Here is a 17,572-nt window from a genome sequence, read left to right on the forward strand (position 1 = left end):
CTGCTGCTTGGTTAAAAGGTTAGGTCAAAGGTCTGATCTATCTGAACTGCAACTGTTGAGTGTGTTGTCATCCAGTATTGCACTATATTTGCATTGTTTTGATGCACCTAGACTTAAAAAATATTCAAGAGATGCATCCTATTTGTAAAAAGCAGAAAGGAATTAAGAATCATAGGATTATTGGTATCTAGGCCTTGATTCTGCCTGTGGGCTGTTGATGCTTAGGATAGATGGAACCCAGCTCTATTTTTCTAGGTGTATATGACAACCTGCTGACTGCTGTCTCACCAGAATAAACTGCAAACCTTTCCAGCTGTTCTTAATCTGGACTCTTAACCTTTAAAAAAACCCAGAGGCTTTCCATTCCTTGGAGCCAAACTTTGCTAACAATATCTAGGTTGTTTTCTAACCAAGTTTCAAACATAAAAATGACTAATAAATCCATATTCTATAATAGTTAGGCTGAAAAACTATTATTTAAAAACATACTCAGCTTTTACAACCCATTTCTAATAAAAATCTAAAACATGCTTCACTAACTCTACCATTTCAGATACTCAGATCCTGGATGATAGGCATGATATCCAGATAGATGCACCAATAAATATATAAAGGCTATAAATCTGTCTTAAATTAGTGATTTGTGTATGTGTGAGGGGGAGGAGGGCTGGGAAATTCAGTTTTCTAATACGTTCGTTTCCTGACTCTTAATGTTCTGAAACTTCACAGCTGGTGATTGTATTTTTTCTGCGGTTTGTATGATTATGTGCTAAACACATTACTCCAGCCTTTCGGTGGGACGAGGGGCTTGAAGAACAACGCGGCCCTGGTCTTGCATAGGTTTTTCAGCTTGCACCAGAGCCTACTCGTGTAAAGAGACATTTTCGGCGGCCCGCGGGTCGGGGCCGGAGTCATTCCCCACGGCTCGGTGCGAATCCCATCGGAGCAGCCCCTCCGGCATGAGGGTGAGGCAGGTTTTAGAAGAAGGAAACAGCGGGTTTTGGATGAAGCCATAGGCTAGAGAGTCATAACGCTTCAGAGGACCTTAGTCCGCTGGCTTTGGGATTCCAGTCCAGGCTTCCCACTTAAAACAACATACAAAAAATTGTAATCATCGTTCATAAACATCCATCTTTCTGTCTTTTTTTTTACGGCCTCGTAATTGCCCCCCTCCCTGACAGGCGGATTTATGCCCTGGCCGCCCGCGTATCCAGTGGCAGGGCACTCCGCCGCCCGGACGGCACCTCCGGTCCCCGCGGGGGGCAGCGAGGGACAAAGGGGCTCGCCCGGCCCCCGCCGCAGCCGCGGTAGCCCCTCCCGAGCCGCCCCCTCGGTGCGGGTGCGGAGCCTTCTCCTCGCCAGGGGCGGGCAGGGAGAGCCGGAACAGCCTTTCCCCTGGAGTCGGTCCGGTCGTTTTGAAAGCGGCAACCCCCCGGTTCCCCGGTAGCCTCTTGCTTGGTTATCACCTCCGAGTTCCCCCTCATCCCCGTTTTGGTGTGTTGTATTATGCAGGTTTGGTGTTGCTTGCGGGCTTTCGGCATCCTCCTCTCCCGGCTGGGGGGGAGCTCTCATCACTTGGTTTTTCCGTGCAAGACTCAAGGACTACCCCGGCAGCGTTCAGGAGGGAAACGCTTCCCTTCTCTCTCTTCCCCTCTTCCAAAGCAACCTCCCGCCAAGTCCCTCCCGCGGATCTCTCTCTCGCCCTCTCGGCAGGACTTCGCAACTTCTGCCCCCGGCTCCGTTGGCCTTTTATTTGTGATTTTTCTGTGGTGGCTTCTTTTTTTTTTTTTTTTTTTTTTTTTTTTTTTTAATTTCTCTTTCCCCCAGGTCTGCGACGACCAGGAGGCTCCTTCCCCCCGACCACGGGGCAGGATCGGGACCTCGAAGGTCGGGACAGCTGCGGGCCGGGTGCGGACCCCCCACTGGGCAGCACCGCCCCCTCCCTCCCTGCCTCTGCCGGGAGCGTCGGTGAGGGAAATGATGGCCTAGAAATTAAGCAGCACTTCTGAGGTGGTACATCTGCCTCTTCCCCCCTCCGCCCCCTTCTGTGTTTAGGATTTCCCCGCGTCTCTCCCTCTTTTGCACTTCTTAAATTTTTTTTTTTTTTTTTTTTTTTTCATTTACTACCTCCCCCTACACACACACCTCCAAGCCCGAGGTGGTCGCGGGGGAGGCGAGGCGAGGCGCTCCCCAGCCCTTCATGCGCGGTGCTGGGCGGTCGGGGGGGAGGCGAACGGGGGGCGAGCTCCGCGCTCCGCAGGAAATGCCGGCGCTGCGGCGGGCAGCACCCCCGGTCCGCCGACCCCGCTGCTGTCCCCCGGCCACCCGCCGCTGACCGCCGCCCGGGGGGTCGCTCCCGGCCCCTGCCCGACTGGAAATAAGCCCCGGGGAGGGGGGTCCGCGCTGCCGGGGGTGCGCAGAGGGGCCCGTCGAGGCCATGGCCGGCGGCGAGGCGCGAAGCCCGGGCTGCAGCGGGCGCTGCCTGCCGGCGGGGCGGCAGCCCGGCGGGGCGGCGGTGGCGGAGGAGGGAGGGGGGGCGGCCTCCCGGGCAGCGTTGCCGCCGCCGGGGGAGACCTGGCGCCGCCGGAAACTTTCCTCGGCGCTGTGCGCCGGCTCCCTCTCCGTGCTGCTGGCCCTGGTGGTGAGGCTGGTGCGGGGGGAGCGCGGCCGGGAGCTGGCGGCGGAGAGCGGCGCGGGGCCGCGGGGCTGGGGTTGGGGTTGGCTGCCCCCCGGCACCGTGCCCCTGGGCCTGGCCGGTGTCTTTTTCGGCGCGGGCCGCTACCTGCTGCGCGGCGGCGTTCGGCCGCGGACGGGCGCGCTGCTGCTGGCCGCCTGCTGCGGGGGGGAAGCGGTGGCGCAGACGGCGCTGGCGGCGGGGGAGGATCACTTGCTCTCCTTCGCCGCCACGGGGGTGGTGCTGAGCTGCCTGGCCGCCGTGACATGGCTGGTGCTGAAGCTGAGGCAGGGCGTCCTCATGCTCGCCGTGACTAGCGCGGCCAGGACCACGTCCCTCGTCGCTTTGGAGAGGGTCCCGGCGTCCTGGCGGCCCTACCTGGCCTACCTGCTGGGGCTGCTGGGCATCCTTCTAGCCGGCTACTCCGACCGGCTCTGGCCCCTGCGGCGGGCCGCCCCGCTGGCGGAGCCTCCCGCCGCCCCCCCGGCCGCGGACGAAGCCCCGGTGCTCAGGCGGCGGCGGCGGTCCAGCTCCATGATCTCCACCGAGATGTCGGGCGGCGGCGGCAGCAGCAGCAAGACCCACCGGCGGACCTCGCTGCCCTGTATCCCCCGGGAGCAGGTAGGACAGGGGTGGGGAGGAGACGGGTCCCAAACTTTTCTGGTGGCGGGTGCTGGTCCCGCGGGCGACGGAGACGCGGGGAGCTGAAATCCCTCCCGCCGCTCCCCGGTGGCGGGGCCGAGAGCGGTGCGGGCTTTTCCCGGCGCCCCGCGGCGCCGGAGAGCCCCGGGCGGCCGCCCCGGGACCGGGCTGAGGCCGGGGGGGAGCGGGGCTCTCGGGACCCAGAGACTTGCCCCGGCTGCGAGCCATGGGGGGAGATCTCGGGGTTTTCTTATCTTTTATAGCCATCACCGGCTCTCACTTTTCTTACGCCTGGCAGAAAGTTGGGGCGGATGGTACCCGCCTGGCTCTCGGAGCGAGTGGGAACCTGCGCTCAGCGCAGCCCTCAGGTTTCCCAGCATCACTTAGGAGCCTTGCTGTTTCAAACCTATAGTTTCCCGGCAATATAACTTAGCCCTCTTTAAACTTGTTTTAAGCTTTAAAGGGGGTGTATGTGTGTGAGCCAAGCAGCTTGTTCTCGGTGGGAGAAGTCCCTTATCAAGGCGATAGCGTGTCCTGTGAGGCTGGCCCGCGCAGCGCGGTGCTCAGCTTTGCACTTTGCCTCCCCGAGGCTGTTTCTGTGCGTGTAATCAATAGGTCCCGATCTGCTGTGGTTGTGGAAACCTGTACAGAACACACGCGATTTATCGCAACTTCGTTTCCTTTAAGAGTTGGTAACTTGAATGGATGAGCTAAACACTGTTACCAGCCATGCGTTATTTTAAATGCATACCTAAATAATAATAAAATATAATAATAATAATAAAATAAAATAATAATAATAAAACCCCAGAAACAAACAAACCAAACAAAAACACAAAAAAACCCAAAACCACAACAAAAAACCAAACCAACCAAACAAAAAAGCCCCCAGCAAATGCCATAATATTTATTGCACAGCTGTATAGAGTCCTGCCATAGACACAACGTCAGCTGAGTTCTGTGCTCAAAGTCTTCACTCATCTTTTTTGAGATTTAAGATTGCCCCACAAGAGAATTGTTTGATGGGTCGAGTTTAACTGAGCATATTGAAAGTCAGCAAAAACCTTGCTGAGTGGCTGGAGGGGAAACCTGGAGAAAAATCAGTGACAAAAGATGTTAAACTTTCTTTTTGAATTAATGTTGAAAATGACACTGCACTGCGGTCAGCTGGAGTGTGTTGCTGTACACCAAAGGTGTTCTTTCAGGTTACTTGCTGGATAAGCAGCTAAGTATTTTCCAAGTGATGGCATCTAACTGTATTGTGTGGGTGGCTTGTTTGTTTCTGGAAAATTATTTGATTACATCCCTTTGTGGTTGGTTATGACATTTTCTAGGAGAGGGCCTGACAACCTGATATACTTAAGGCTTGTTTTACAACAAAAGTACTTATTTCTTTGACATTTTTGTTTAAATAAAATAATATTTACCAGAGTGTCCAGACAAATACAGTGTGAAAAAGTAGAAAGCTGACCCAGTTTTGACTTTAATAGGAACTGAGAGAGAGAGAAGAGTGTAAGAGTGGTTTGTAAATATAATGTTTAAGGCAAGAAATTAAAACTGTTTATATTACTTGAGGACACTAGGTGTTTCTGGTGGTTTCTTACAATAATAACTTCTAAAGTTCTAAACATATTTCCATTCACTTTGGCATTTCAAATAAATGTATCTTTTCAGTTAACATCTGCAAGTATAATCATTTGTAGGTAGGGCCTTCTAGTTTGTGATCATGTAGTCTTTTCTTGTGGGGGGAATTCAAACCATTTCTCTACACCACGATGTTAAACTGGTTATGGACAGCAAGGTAGATTTCTTCCCCCTCCTTCCCTCCCAGTGATGTGTTACTTAGGGACAGTGGTCAGCTTTGCCCCCAGCAGTTCTTGCTTCCAGTCTGAGGAGCTGGACTGGAATTAACTGGCAACTGCTCACTTCACCCGTTGCAGGATTTTGGCAAATTTCTCTTTCTTTTGTTCTCACTCACTATTAATCAATAGTGAGACCTGGTATTGCTTGTGTCACTGCTTGATTAGAAATGGATGACTACTTTTGAGTTTAGGGATACTTTTGTCTCTTATTTTTTTTTCTTTTTCTTCTTTTTTTTTTCACTTTAAGCACACTGTGGCTGTATGTATGTGAACTTCCCTCCCTAAAAGCTGTCCTCTTAAATAAATATTAGCAAGATATGGAAAAGCTGAAACAAAGCTCTGTAAGGACGCTGAAGAAATGCTGGGGGAAGTGGGACTTGCTGACAGCAAACAAAGTTTGTGTTCATAGCAAAAATCAGCTCCCCATAGACTTAAAGAAACCATAGGTAAATGTTTCTCTTTTGGACAGTTTTTAAATATAACATGTTAAAAATAGAGATGAGAGCTTTATGTACAAAACCAGGCCTTCCCTCACTCCCTGTTTTTAAAAAACATGCCCTGAATGTTTCTGGTCCGAAAGGTAGCTTGTTAATGTATCTGGTAGCTGCCAATAATTTTCATCAGGAAATGGGTCTATTGCTTTGAAATCCATGCTTTCATTTGGTGAATTAGGTGAAGTCTTAGGAAGGTTTCCCAGTGTCTCTCATGTAGTCTTTCCTACTGCTGAGCATTTAATTAAGCTTTTATTTTTCCAGAGTGTGATTCCCTCTCTATCTGCTTCTATTAATATGAGATTCTATGAAAGTTGGAATTATGGAATTTATTTTTTTTTCAGTCACACACATCTGAATCATACTCTGAATTTTTCCCTACTAGAATACAGAACTGAATCTATGTAGCCTTGTGAAATGAAGGAGAGTACCAGGAATTGCAAACTCACATCATGGATAGAAGTATTAACATGCTAAAATTAAATGTATACTTTTGTTTCAGCTGCACTAGGAGTACCTGGATATGTATATAGCATGAATTATTCCTTCTGTCTCACTAAACTGTTTTACCATCCAAAATCACACCATACCAAAATAGGATCTTCTTGCTAAAAATGCTCTTTACTGTTTTTCTTTTAATTTAATTCTAATATTTTTATTGATTTTTTTAATATGTTCTCACCATTCCTGAACTTTGGCAAATTATTTGGATTAAAAGTTCCAGTTTGGCATGTCTGTAGAGCTCATTGAGAAATGTGTGCTTTGTAATATCCTGATCCTCCTGCTCCCAGCTGAGTGTTGTCTCCCTGTGATTTCATCAATGCCAGCTGAGGATGCTCAGCTCCTTGAGGGCTCACTCACCCAGATTTGAAAGAGGCTGCAAAGAGAAATTGTGAATGGATGGATAAGACAGTGAATGAATGAACAAATGTAATTTTTTTTTCTTTTTTTTTCTGGTAAGTGCACAAGTACCTCCAGGGTGATGGCTTTTGGAGTTTCTTCTTCACATTTTCTTAAGCATTTTAGTTTTTCTTAAAAATACGGAGGCTGGGGGAGCAAACTGTGTCTTTAGAGTTTCCCATTAAAATATTACATGGCCTGTGTGTTCTGGGGCTCGTGCCTCTGATCTCTGTGTGTTAATCTTGACATACAATAGTCCAAAGGGTGTGGAAAGTACTCCACAGGAGATAGTAGCTGCACAATTTAAAATCATGCTGAAGACTCACAATTTTGCTTTTAAGCCTTGCTTGTTTGTTTTGTTTGAGTGGAATGGGAAGCTCTCAGCTAACTTGGATTTATTACAAGTGTCTTTTATATGAGCTAGAGCAGCTGCTGCAGATAGTTCAACTTGCTTAGCCTTTTTAGATTTTTTTTTTTCCCTCTGTCGGAAGACAGTCCCAGGTATGGCATACATCAGCATTTGAAGTACTTTCTAGTTCCCAAACCAGTGGGTGACACAACCCTGTGTGAGAAGGCACTAGTGAGGGGCTGGATCTCTCCCTGCAGAAAAGCCCTGGCCCTCAGGTGTTGGTGGTGGCTGGCACCAGGACGGAGGAGTTTCTCCTCCAGCTCTAATGTTTCCAGCTCCATGTTCAAATTCCCATCCTCTGGCTCCTGGGTCACAGACCGTTTCTTCCTTCCTTCTTTTTCTTTGCTTTTTTTTTTCCTGCTTCTGGACAGTTGGGGAAATAGAAAGCTGTTTGCTTCACTGTGAGACACCTGAGGGTCTGTCACTTATTTTTAATTGGTTTGAGACTTGGTGATGCTTTTCTGCTGCCACATCTTTCCCATCCTGTCTCTCCTTTTAAAAAGTTGTTTTTTCAGACAAGTAACTTTAGTGCCAGACTCCTTTATCTTCCTCCAGTGTCAGCAGAGGGCTTTTTTTGCTCTATTTGACCATTTTTCATCAGGTTCTGGATGGTGACTTTGCCTGTTCTCAGTCCATAGCCTGGGAAAGTTGTGAGCAGGGACCAACATTATCGCTGCCTGTCTGCAGGGTTGAGAAGACAATAGTGTAGCAGTTCACATAGTCAAAGATATCTCTTCAGTGATAAGATCTAAGAAACAGAGGAGAAAAATGGATTTTTTTTTTCTCAGAGGAATATTAAGGCTTTATTCCTTCTTATCATAGTCTGACAGTGTGAACTTCCTAAGTGCCGGGAATACATTGCTTCTCCTCCTTTCCTGGCTCTCTATCATTCTGTCCTCAAATATATAAAAAAAGAACCCAACACAGAGATGTACCTTATCTTATAACCAATGTTTAATGTTATGTATTCTGCCCTCTGGCCTGTAGATAGGAGGGTTCTGAGTGCAACATAGATTTAAAATTTTGGAGAGGAGAAGGCATATTAAATCTAGATATTGAATGTTACATATGTCAAAGTTATGAGCTCCTATTAGTCATGGTGTATTATAAGCTGTATACTTCCTTTTGCTAATAAGCATTATTGGGTTGTAATTACTGTGATAAGACTTGCTGGCATTACCATTTAGGTCACTAGAAACTGAGGAATACTGAGCAGTTATGTCATCTGGTGACTTGCTGAAACACAGCCGTGTAAAATATTTAAGTAAGGCTCCAGGAAAAATCACCCAGGGATTCCAATGCAACACTTTATTTTCTTTTGCATGGCTTCATTTACGCAAACTTGCTCTACTTCAATTTTTTTTTTTTTTTTTCCTTCAGCTTCACAAAAATATAAGAGCTGCTGCTGAAGCTTTCATGATGCATTTAGAATCTATTTTTGTCAGTTGGTTAAATCAAGAAATGTATATTATGGCATATTGGCAAAAAAAAAAAAAAGTAAAATACAGTAGTGACTTTCTGCTCTTTCTGCCTGAAGTGTGAAAATGCAAAGCTGGGGAACTGAAAGAAATCTTGTGTACGCTGGGTTGTTATGTTAATTAAATAAACAGCCAGAACAGTGACCCTGTGTATGAAATGTGTTTCGAGAAGCTTGTTGGGGGCTGGAGGGGAAAAACAGTGACACATGTTTTGGACGTTAACTGCAGCATTTGTATGAATTTGTCTTGATATGCTGTTACTGTGCTTACGTTACAGCTCAATCGCTTGCAAAGAAAGTGGAATTTGCAAAATGAAGGAGTATTGTTTTGTTTTTTTTCTTTAAAAAGTAATATTAAAAAAAAAAAGCAAACCAAACCAAACCATCCTACCCTAGGACTGGAAAGGCTGCTGGATTCTGGGGTGCCTGCAAACTGCAGGACTCAAAATGGGGTTGAGCCGACTCCATCCTATGTGGTTTGAGAATAAAAACACTGCTGCAATTGAAGTTTAGAGCCCATTGCTCTGATATTCTGATGGGAGACATACAGATTATAAGATACCACTTGATGGATAAGTAAATGTTAAGATTCATATAACAAAGTGGAAGTAGGGTTTTCCTTGGTGCGCATTTTTTTGTCTCTGCTTGTTTTGAAAAAAATACCTTCGATGAATTACCAAACTCTATTTTTTTAAAGTCTCTTCTGTGCTAGTGTCACTCAGAGATAAACACCTCTCATTTTGGACTGTGTAGTTTTTCAATTTTGTTTGTTTTGTTTGTTTTGTTACTGTTCTGTTGTGGTGGGGTTTTTTTGGTTTTGATTTTTTTTTTTTTTTTTTCTTCAACTTGGCTTGCTCCAAGCCCTGCTGCAAGTGCAGTGGCAGCATTGGAGTTCTCTGCATCGGGATAATGATTTGAGAAACAGCAAAAAAAAAAAAAAAAAAAAAATTAAGATATTATGTGGGGCTTTGTTCAAGGTTTAACTTGTGGTGAATATTTGTGTTCTCCTTTCTGAGGTGCCTTTGGAGGCTGAACGACAACGTGAGAGTCTACATCCCTTTATAAAATTTTTTTCATTGCTGTTTTTTTATGAAGACTTCGAGCTTCTTTTTTTCTCCTTCTGCGTGGGTGAATGTATTCGTAACAAGATTATTATATTATTAATTATTATTATTACTACTGCCCCGTAACTGATGAAGCTGGAGAGGGGGAGTGTGTGGGGGGGTGGGCAGCGCGGTGCTGGCGGGGCCGGACCCCTAGGGGGCGAGCGAGCCCCTGCTGTGCTCCGGAGATCCCCGAAAGGTCCCGAACCTGCCCTGGGTGCTGCGCTATTTGGTTTGAGAGGTTTTTTTGTTTTTTTTAAAACATTTTCCTATCTCTTCACTGCGGTTACATCTGTGTTTCTCACTTCTCGCACCCCTGTGTCCCCCCCCCCTTGTCAGGGGGAAGCAGCTGAGCACCTGGTGGGAGGTGGGGCTGGATGGACAGCCCCCACATCAAAGGGGACTGTGCATCTCCCATCTGAGTTCTTGGGGTGTGCTGACAAAGATGGGAGGAAGAGTGCCTGTAGGTTTTGGCCTTTGAAAAGCCAATCACTAATTACCTTTGGAGATCTGGGTAGAAAGCTGTTTCCAGGTCTGTTGAGACTCCAGAAAAATAGGCTGAATCACAGAATAGTAGGGGTTGGATGGTGTTTCTGAAGATCGTCTACTCAAACCCTCCTGCTTGATCAGGTTTATCCCCCAGAGCGGGTTGCACAGGATTGTGTCCAGGAAGGTTTTGAACAGAGAGGGAGGCTCCACAACCTCTTCAGGCAATCTGTTCCAGTGCTCTGTCACCATCAAAGTAAAAAAGTTCTTCCTCATGTTAGGATGCAATTTCCTGTGTTCCAGTTTGGGCCCGTTTTCCCTTGTCCTGTCACTGGGCACCACTGAAAAAAGTTTGTCCCCATCATGTTGACAGCCGCCATTTAGGTATTTATAAGCATTGATAAGATTATCTCTCAGTCTTCTCTTCTCCAGGATGAACAGACCCAGGCTTTTTCCTGATCACTTTTGTAGACCTCCACTGGACTCTTTCCAGTAGTTCCTTGTCTTTCTTGTACTGGGTGGCTCAGAGCTGGGCACAATACTCCAGGTGTAGCCTCATCAGGGCAGAATAGAGGGGGAGGATAACCTTCCTCAACCTGAGGAAGATAATCCAAGATGCTGCTGGCCTTCAGGAACAGTGTGGCCAGCAGGTCCAAGGAAGTGATTCTGCCCCTGTACTCAGTGCTGGTGAGGCCACACCTCGAGTCCTGTGTCCAGTTCTGGGCCCCTCAGTTCAGGAAGGAGATTGAGGTGCTGGAGCAGGTCCAAAGGAGGGCAACCAGGCTGGTGAAGGGACTCCAGCACAGATCCTATGAGGAGAGGCTGAGGGAGCTGGGGCTGTTCAGCCTGGAGAAGAGGAGGCTCAGAGGAGACCTCATCACTCTCTACAACTCCCTGAAAGGAGGGTGTAGCCAGGGGGGGGTTGTTCTCTTTTCCCAGGCAACTCTGAGCAAGACAAGAGGGCACGGTCTCAAGTTGTGCCAGGGGAGGTTTAGGTTGGACATTAGAAAGAATTTCTTTACGGAGAGGGTGATCAGGCATTGGAATGGGCTGCCCCGGGAAGTGGTGGATTCTCCGTCCCTGGAGATATTTAAAAAGAGACTGGATGTGGCACTCAGTGCCATGGTCTGGTAACTGCAGTGGTAGTGGATCAAGGTTGGACTTGATGATCTCTGAGGTCCCTTCCAACCCAGCCAATTCTATGATTCTATGATTCTATGACTCTTGGCCCCAAAGGCACATAGCTAGCTCATAGCTAATTTGTTCTCCACCAGCACTCCCAGCTCCTTCACAGAGCTGCTTTCCAGCAGGTAAACCTGTACTGGTGATCTAGGGTTATTCCTTCCTGTGTGCAGGACCTTGCAGTTGCCTTTATGTATTGCTTTATGTATTGTGGCATCTTGTGGCTCTGTTTGCACATCCAATTATTTATAAACAAAACTGGAAACATTACATGAAGAGTGCAGCAGCAGAATGTGCTGATGAGATGGATGATCTCTCATTATTGTTGGATGCTGGAGGCAGCTGGATGGTTTCTTATTGCCACCCTAAGAATTGTTGACTGAAAGGTAAAATATACTGCTCAGTAAAGATATTGGTTATGAGTTCGGTTGGTGAAATCACATTTATAATTTTGGATCCTGTCAGGAAAAGAGTTTGTGTCACTTGACAGCACTTTTCACTGAAAAAGTCTCTCTGTGTGTGAAGTATTGTAGTGGAATTAGATTAGTGAAGTTCTGGTGTGGAGTGGAGTGCTGTGCAGTGTTTGTCAGCCAAAGTGAATGGTTGAGGTCTACAGATAGACCAGAGCTCTAAGCATCACCTAAGAATAAACTAGAAAGATATGGAAAATGAGATCTGAGGAGTACCACAGGAAAGACACTGAGGTTCTGGAGTGTGTCCAAAGAAGAGCAACAAAGCTGGTGAAGGGGCTTAGAGCACAAGCCTTATGAGGAGCAGCTGAGGGAGTTGGATTGGGTGTTTTTTTGTTTTTTTTTTTAGCCTGGAGAAAAGGAGGGAGAGGGGGAGACCTTATTGTTCTCTACAACTGCCTGAAAAGAGATTGTGAGGTGGATGTCACTCTCTTCTCCCAAGTTACAAATGATAGAATGAGAGGAAATGTCTCCAAGGTGTACCAGGGAAGTTACAGATTGGATATTAGAAAAATTTTCATTGCTGAATGAGTTGTCAGGTGCTGGAACAGGCTGCCCAGGGAAGTGCTGCCCTGGAGATATTTAAAAGACATGTAAATGTAGTGTTTGGGGACATGGATTAGTAGTCAATTTGGCAGTGCTAGGTTAATGGTTGGACTTAATGATCTTAAAAGTCTTTTCCAACCAAAGCCATTCAAATAATTCTATAAAAATGGAAGAATTTGACAAAACCCAAAAACATGTCCTTCCCATCACCAGCAACCTCTAAAACAAAATTCCCCCAAACCCCAGCCCTTTATTTTTAAACTGCTAGGAAGAAATCTGGATGTATGAGACAGAAATACACAGTGATCCTGGAACATGTGTGTCATAAGGTATGAGTGAAGCTATTTTTAAAATCCTTAAGACATTTGTATTTCTTGACATTTAGAGGTTTCTTATGCCAAGCAGGTTGAGGATTAGGAAAACTGGCTTAATTTTTTATTTTTTTTTTTTTTTTTTTTATCTAATACTAGTTAGGAAGTAATTTCCTTCTGGGTTACTTTGTTGTGGTAAGATTTAGTGACCTTACTACTTTATATGACCAGGACCTATCACTGCACAACTCTGCTCATGTTTTTACTACAGAAAACTGTTCGGGAGAAGATATTTATGAGCATCAATACAGCTAAAGGCTTTCCCTCTCCCCCTGCACAAGGGTGTAAAAATAGAAAATCTGCCCCCATCAGAAATAGCTCAGACGGCAGCTGAGGCTTTCTTGCCTCAATGCCCCTAACCCACCAATGAAATATGTGGGATTAAAGTGACTTACTTCCATTCTGTAAGTTGTTTAAGTTGACATTTATTTGTTTATTTATTTTTGGTATCAATTTTTGTTCTGGTTTGAATTTTAATGTAAAGCAGAATTGTATTCTGCTTTTTTTATGAATTTTTTGTCTGCATAGCTCTGTAGGAGTGATGATTTTTAGATATACTTGGGATGCTTTTCTGATGGTTGCTGAACTTCTGAGAGACTCTAGTGACAATTTAAAAAGCATCCATACCTCTCAGACTGGTTGGTCCTCTTAGAAATATTTTTGCTTAAAAAGCATCCATACCTCTCAGACTGGTTGGTCCTCTTAGAAATATTTTTGCTTCATTGAAAGCTGTGTGAAAGATGATTATGTCTTCTGGAAAGCTGTATCACTTGCTGTCTTCTGAGGATCAAGTCGCTGGTGGTTGTTGGATCTATTATTTGTCTTAAAAAAAGCTTCTTTTTTCTTTGAATAAGCTGGCAGACTGCTTTTCTTTGTGTAAGTGATAATAATGTAGTGGAATAATTATTACTAAACCTCAAAACTAAACATTACTTATTCTGAACAGCATGCTTCTGACTGGTGTTTGAGTAAATGTGCTCATAAGCATGTTTCTACAATGAATTACAGAAGGGGAGAAAACTGAGTTTTTGAATGCCAAAGGTTTACTGTTTCCTGAATTATTGCACTCCCAGCAGGTTGATGATACCTTACTAGCATCTCTTTATGCTGGATTTGCAGCCACAGCACAAGCAATTGCCAAAGTTTTTTGTTGCTACGGAGTGCAGATTATTCTGACAGTTTTACTAATCTCTTTCATCTCCTTTTCCTATTATAGTTTTAAATAAACCAATGTATGTTTGTGGTTTATGTCATGGAGGACATTAATGTTTTATTACCTATGTTACGTATCAGAGAATCATAGAATTGGCTGGGTTGGAAGGGACCTCAGAGATCATCAAGTCCAACCCTTGATCCACTACCACTGCAGTTACCAGACCATGGCACTGAGTGCCACATCCAGTCTCTTTTTAAATATCTCCGGGGATGGAGAATCCACTACTTTCCCAGGGCAGCCAATTCCAATGCCTGATCACCTTCTTAGTAAAGAAATTCCTTAGCAAAAAATGTACACCCCAAATTTTACCCTAAAATGAGAATATGTGGCCTCTGAAATGGCCATAGTCATGGGCTGTCTGCTCCATGGGGGCAGTGAAGCCACTCAGGTGGCAGTCTACAAAGGCACCCTAAGGAGCATTTATGTTTTCTGTCTGGCCAGGAATGGTGAAGGCACCTAGAAAGGGTGATGCATAGGTTGAGAAGCTAAATCCAAGCAATTTTTTCTCCACTTTTATGAGCAATTATTGGGATATGCTTGTTCAAGCCTTTCGTTTCCTGCAGAGTAGGAGTTGTGAAACTTGTCTGTGTTCACATCTTAAATCTCAATTGCAGTGGCAGCTGTAGAAAGGTGCAGACCTCTGTGGGAAAGCATAGATTAAAAATGGAAGCAGAAACTTGTGTGCTGTCCATCCTTGCCTCTGTTAATGCAATTTCAACTACTTCTATTATGAGAATCTTTCTCTCTTTCTTTGTTCTTATAGTAGCTTGTTAGAGCTCACCAGCTAACAGATTTAACTTGGGTTTCCCTGCTTCATTTCCATCACATACCCCCTCGCCCCCCAGTGCAGACAGGGTTATTTTTATATTGGTGATACTGAAATCCTTCCCCTGATACTTGCTTGGTGAGTGGCAAAGAAGTGTTGGGTGCTGGTAGAATTCTTGAGAGCATTTCTGTTCAAGTTCTACTGGTGATGCCAGCCACAGGTTACTCTTGAAAAGGATATTTTGTGTTGATAAGGAACTTAAGTGTGTATCTTAGAATTTATAATTGTAAGATAACTCTCCAGATGTTTTACATGTGGCTAGAGTTCAAGTCTGTCACTAAGATTGTTACAAGAATACTAATGCTGTGATGTAGCTCTGTATCGTACTCTTAAACTTCTCCTGGAGTGTGTTCAGAGATATTCTAAAATTTATATAGTACCAATCAAGGTTTGGTAAAAATGATATTTTTCATATGTTCTTTTTGTAGTAATTACTGATAATGTCCTCCAGTCTTACAGCACATTTTTATAGATGTGTGTGCACACATATATATATCTTAATGTATACACAACCGTGTGTGTGTGCATATATACACACTCAGATTAGTGTTGTGTATCCTAGAGGGATGGAATTCTTTGTTTGGCTCTAACAAGCACAGTCTGCAGCCTGAGTTATATAGGACACTGTTCCTTCTGGATGTTTAATATTTTCTGATCTCTCCACAGGCAGGCATGTTTCTTAATGTGCCAGCCTCTGTAACCATTGCTTGGCTTTCAATCTGTTACAGTTTTAATCTTTTTCTTTCTTTTTTTCTTGACTTGGCAAACACCTGCCAGGTTTTGAAAAAAAAATTCGTCCTTTATTTGTATGTGCTTTAGTAGTGGTTTTGATCAACAAATACTTGTCTTGCAAACGTTTGTATTCCAGTGTCCAAACTGGAGCTTGGTTCTGCAGCTCTTGCAAAGGTGCAAAGCCACATAGGTGCTTTACATGGTATTTGTATTGCTGGGAGCTTTAGGTTGGGGCTGTCCGGGCAGGAGAAGCTGATAAGGTCCCTGTGCAGCTTGAAACTGTTGTTCGCATGGGCATTGTTCAGCCTGGAGCTCTGGCTGGTCAGATGGGTGATAAAACCAGTTGAAATAAATAGGTGACTTGACCTTTTACAGATAAGGATGATGAACTTTAGCTGGTAAAACCTGCAATGTTTTGTTATTGCTGCTACGTACCTTTTCTCAGGAAAGCCGTCAACTAGTAAATATTTGTTATTTATTAAGGCAGTTCTGAAAAATTATTTATTGTGACAGTTCCCTGAAATTCTCAAATGCTTTTCTGTTGATTCTGAATTCTGTACCAGGTGAAATGTTGCAGCATAGTTTGTGTGACATTAGGGAAGCTTTGTTCTTTTTTTAAGACCAGCGTAATTCATATGCAAGTGCCATTCTTCAGTGCTGTCCTAATTGTCTACTGATTACACAAAACTGCAAATGAATAAACATTTTCTATTAAAGGATTTAATGCTGTACTTCCTGTGGTGTGCGTATGAGGAATGGAGCTGCGAGAAAGACTGATTGAGAAGTTAACAGGGGGTAAGGGTAGAAGGGGAGCCCTTCCCTTTCCACTGAAAGACTTCTGCTCAAAGTTGGAAAGCATTTGTCTTTCCTCTGCCTTGTGGAGAAGCAAACATACTTAGAACTGCTCAGAGGTGGGCAGGTATACCAATAGGTGTGTACAATTTTATTATTTTAGGCAGAACTGGCTCTGTATGAGCCTCATTACAAAGGCTGTACTGAGAAATATGTTTAGTGGCAAAGAGAAGTATAGTCTGTGCCATATTGATATTGAAACCTGACTTTTGGACTGCAGAATACAAAATGCTAATTCTTATTAAGCTTGCTGTGTTTATGTCAAGCAGTGGGATAGGGGAGCATGCAATAATAGTACAACAACAAGATGGACTGGGATGCCAGCAGTAAAGCACATATTCTAGCTTAAATTCCACTTGAACATCCAAGCCTTTTGTTTCCTCATGGCAAGGCACCTTTGGAGTCAGAGCCAGCTAATAGGAAATACTAGGAACTAGGGCTTAGCTGAAATTTAGGACATCTAAGCCTATCTTTCTCAATACATGTGATGTGGTAAGACAGAGAGAGGTGGCAAACCCAAATGTTTCTTGGAGAGTAAAGAACATTTTTAAGTGAAGTAGAAAAGATAGATAGATGTGCTATCATCTTCCTCTTAAATCTTTCCAATCCCTTCCTCTTGAGTCTTTCCAATCTTAATGTCTTTTCTTCTGTGTATGCTATATAAATCTAGTGCTAAAATGTGTGATGTTCTTATTCAGGGTTAATGGATGGTACATACTTGTGGATAGCAGTGACTGAGGCATAGGTTCAATGTTTTTCATTCCAATAGTTTAGCTGCCATCATCCTTGGATCTAGAATTTTCTTTTCCTTTTGTATTATACCTAGATGAGAGAGAAGAGCCTTAAAATTAACCTTAGGATTTCCTGACTTGTAATCTGCTACTCAAGCAGACTTTGTGGAAACCCAGAATTTTAAAATCTGTGTTCATGCATAGACATGCTGTCATGTTTAGATCTTTAGATTTTATTATTCTTTTGGAAACTGCAACTGATCTGTGATCAGAAGTGATAAAATTCTTGGCCATGACTTCTTCCCCCTTAATGGAAGGGATTTTGTGGCTGCAAATATACGTGCTTATTTCATGTTCTGATTTGCTTTATATTTTCTCTCTTCTCAAGTGAAAGTGGAAACGTGATGGTGTAGGAAAATGTTGGTTTTTAAACTGAAGTCAGTGTATTTTAAAATTTATCAGAATGCACTTAAACAAAACATCCCCCAAAAAAGCCCTCTGCTAATGGGAGCAGTGACAAAACAGCTTCCTTTACAACCACTTTACTCTTGAGAACTTGGCCTTGGGGCCTCTGGGTCTTTTATTTGGCTAAGGTCTTTAGA

The 17,572-nt window shown here is 44.5% G+C and overlaps 1 protein-coding gene across 3 annotated transcripts in view; it reads left to right on the forward strand.

Annotated features, from left to right (window-relative positions):
• The first annotated feature begins 1,271 nt into the window (after nt 1–1,271).
• Nucleotides 1,272–17,572, forward strand: part of PDE3A (phosphodiesterase 3A) — a 242,807-nt gene continuing 226,506 nt past the window's right edge. Inside the window, exon 1 of one of the 3 annotated variants that reach the window (XM_071733053.1) lies at nt 1,272–3,295. In XM_071733053.1, the coding sequence (XP_071589154.1) occupies nt 2,438–3,295 (858 nt within the window). In that variant the 5' untranslated portion in view covers nt 1,272–2,437. The remainder of the gene's footprint in view (nt 3,296–17,572) is intronic. The other 2 variants (XM_071733051.1, XM_071733052.1) reach the window with 2 other exon arrangements.

Source organism: Heliangelus exortis, chromosome 1 (genome assembly GCF_036169615.1).
Source record: "Heliangelus exortis chromosome 1, bHelExo1.hap1, whole genome shotgun sequence".
Taxonomy (NCBI): domain Eukaryota; kingdom Metazoa; phylum Chordata; class Aves; order Apodiformes; family Trochilidae; genus Heliangelus; species Heliangelus exortis.